This window comes from Atta cephalotes (genome assembly GCF_000143395.1).
Source record: "Atta cephalotes unplaced genomic scaffold scaffold01998, whole genome shotgun sequence".
Taxonomy (NCBI): Eukaryota; Metazoa; Arthropoda; class Insecta; order Hymenoptera; family Formicidae; genus Atta; species Atta cephalotes.
Genome location: NW_012132062.1, coordinates 1 through 2,385, shown reverse-complemented (window position 1 = coordinate 2,385; position 2,385 = coordinate 1). Strand labels below are relative to the sequence as shown.

At 30.1% G+C, this 2,385-nt stretch overlaps 1 protein-coding gene across 1 annotated transcript; it reads right to left on the bottom strand.

Annotated features, from left to right (window-relative positions):
• Positions 1–244: 244 nt before the first annotated feature.
• On the bottom strand, positions 245–1,794 carry LOC105625493 (the record flags this gene model as incomplete). Its single annotated transcript, XM_012206819.1, has 4 exons — positions 245–364; positions 464–600; positions 1,296–1,537; positions 1,641–1,794. Coding segments are annotated over 4 exons (653 nt in total), but the record flags the coding sequence as incomplete, so codon positions are not given.
• Positions 1,795–2,385: the final 591 nt, after the last annotated feature.

Genomic DNA, 2,385 nt, shown 5'->3' with positions numbered 1-2,385 from the left:
TTTTTTCGAAGGCAGTGAAGAGAGCACTAGTGCATAAAACTGTAGTTGAAACGTGAGTTTCTTAATCATAATTTTTTTGACCAATCTAGCATTAAGCCAAAATAACATTAGGTTAAAAGATATGCTGTAATGCCTCTAGCTCTCTCTCTCTCTCTCTCTCTCGTAGTAATAGTAGTAGTGCTTCTATGTACTATTTAGTACGAAATATTGTATCTTTTGATAAAAAGTTGCTTCAGTTATATCCTCAGCCATCATTTTCTCGATTAGTTGTGAGTATCTTATTATCCAAAACTGAAAGTTCTTGGTTCACATTTATCCATGAAATACGTTCGTTCATGTTTCTTTCTTCAATGTTGTTTACAGACTAAAATGAGACAAAAATTAATTTAAGAATTGTATATTGTATGTGTGAACAATAAATCTTCTCTGTTCAAATATTAACTTGCACGCATAAGGTATTTACTTGTATAGAATCGGAGATGGATAATCCAGTTGATAAATTTGCAGTAAGGTTTCCAAAATCCGCAAAATCAGAGGAATTCCAGTTAAGATTGTATTGCTGACTGTCCATGTCTAGCAGACATGAAACTCCTGCAGTGTCTAAAAGATTGATACACCAGGGCTGTGTTCAGAATTTCACTCGGGTGAACCCATATATTATTTTATCTTTGTTTAACATTCGAAGGACAAGTAAAATAGTACATAAATATATGTGGATAAAGTTTCTGAATGTAGCCCAGAATACAAATATTGTTTGAAATGACTTCGTGTGAAAATGATTGACTCACAATCAGCAGGTCTCATTTAATTCTCACCATCACCACATAATTTCATTTTATAAGAAGAGATTGAAAAGATATGATTAAAAAGATATAGATTTTAGGGCTATATCAAATCTAAGGCGATTACAGTTGCAAACGTTTGTTTAAAAAGTGCTGTAAAAGTTCTGTAGCTTGTATACAAAAAGAAAAAGCCTCCCGCACTTTGGATTACATGAACGCACAATATTGACAAATTTGTAGAACTAAGATTGAAAACTTAAAAAAAGACTTCAACTTCAATTTATGCATATGTTCGGTTGTAAACCGCTTTTTAATTATATAGCGTTATTCTGTAACAAGTTTAATTCCTTTTAATGTAATTGCGATTGATTTGGTAACTACGACTGATTATAAAATTAAACATTCAAGATATTTGATTGTTTCTTTATTAGTCGAATGTTTGATTGATACTGTTGTATTAAATATGGATTGTACTCCATAAGGAAATAATGATTATACTAAATAGGAAGTTACCGATATTATTTAATGGCTGTAATCCATCTTGATTTTCTGATGTTACTTTGTTTAATAACAAATTCAGTTCCTGCTGATTCAATTGCGATTGATCTGATAATTGTGGTTCGTTATAAAATTGAACATCCAACATATTTGGTTGTTGCATTATTGGTGTAACATTATTTGGTTGATATGGTTGCTGCACCAGAGATCGATTGTAATCCATAGGGGATGGTTTTCGCCCTGGTGACATTTGAGACCTGAAAAGTATTAATACAAAAATACAGATATTTAAATATAAAGTTTTTACATTTTTATTTAATTCTATTCATTCTAATCTCTTAATCTTGATTGTTAATTTACCTTAAAGTTTGCATACTGATGTGTGGTTGCGAGAACGAACTTATAGGTTGCAGATTGAAATTGCTTGTATTTGCACCTGAACTTCCGAATAATGGTATCCGCTCGACTGGTTCAGCTTTGATGATATTGAAGCCAATAAGTTGATTTTCAGTAGCTATAATGTTATACAGAACATGTATATCATACATGTACTTTTTTCATTATGAAAACATAATTCTTTTAGCAATTAAAAAGATTTTGATCCACATGCATGATGTTGTGAAATGATGTTTGTGAAATGAGTTATTAATAATAAGCATGCAAGAAAAAATACAGAAAATCCTCAATGAAGAAGCATGATTTCATGCATACGTATTATACATGCAATTTTATATATTTTCACTCTCAAATTTTTCAAGTTGCATTCCACAAACATTACTTTCTGTATTCTAAATAATCACGTCTAATCTAAATCATTAATAAAAATAAATTTTCACACTGAATACAACATTACTACATCGTACCTGAATTTTCAACAAGTATCAATATGAATTTTTATCTGAAATTGTATGGGAATAGAGAATAAATAAACACTTTTTTTGCATCAAGTGATCTATATACATATATATATATTGAGTTATCCGGAAAGTTCGTGCCACAAAAGATTTAAATTTAATAAATGTATACTAAAATTTAAATCTTCTGCGTTTCAATTTTCCTTCAAAATCGGCACGAACTTTGCAGACAACCCAATATATATATATGT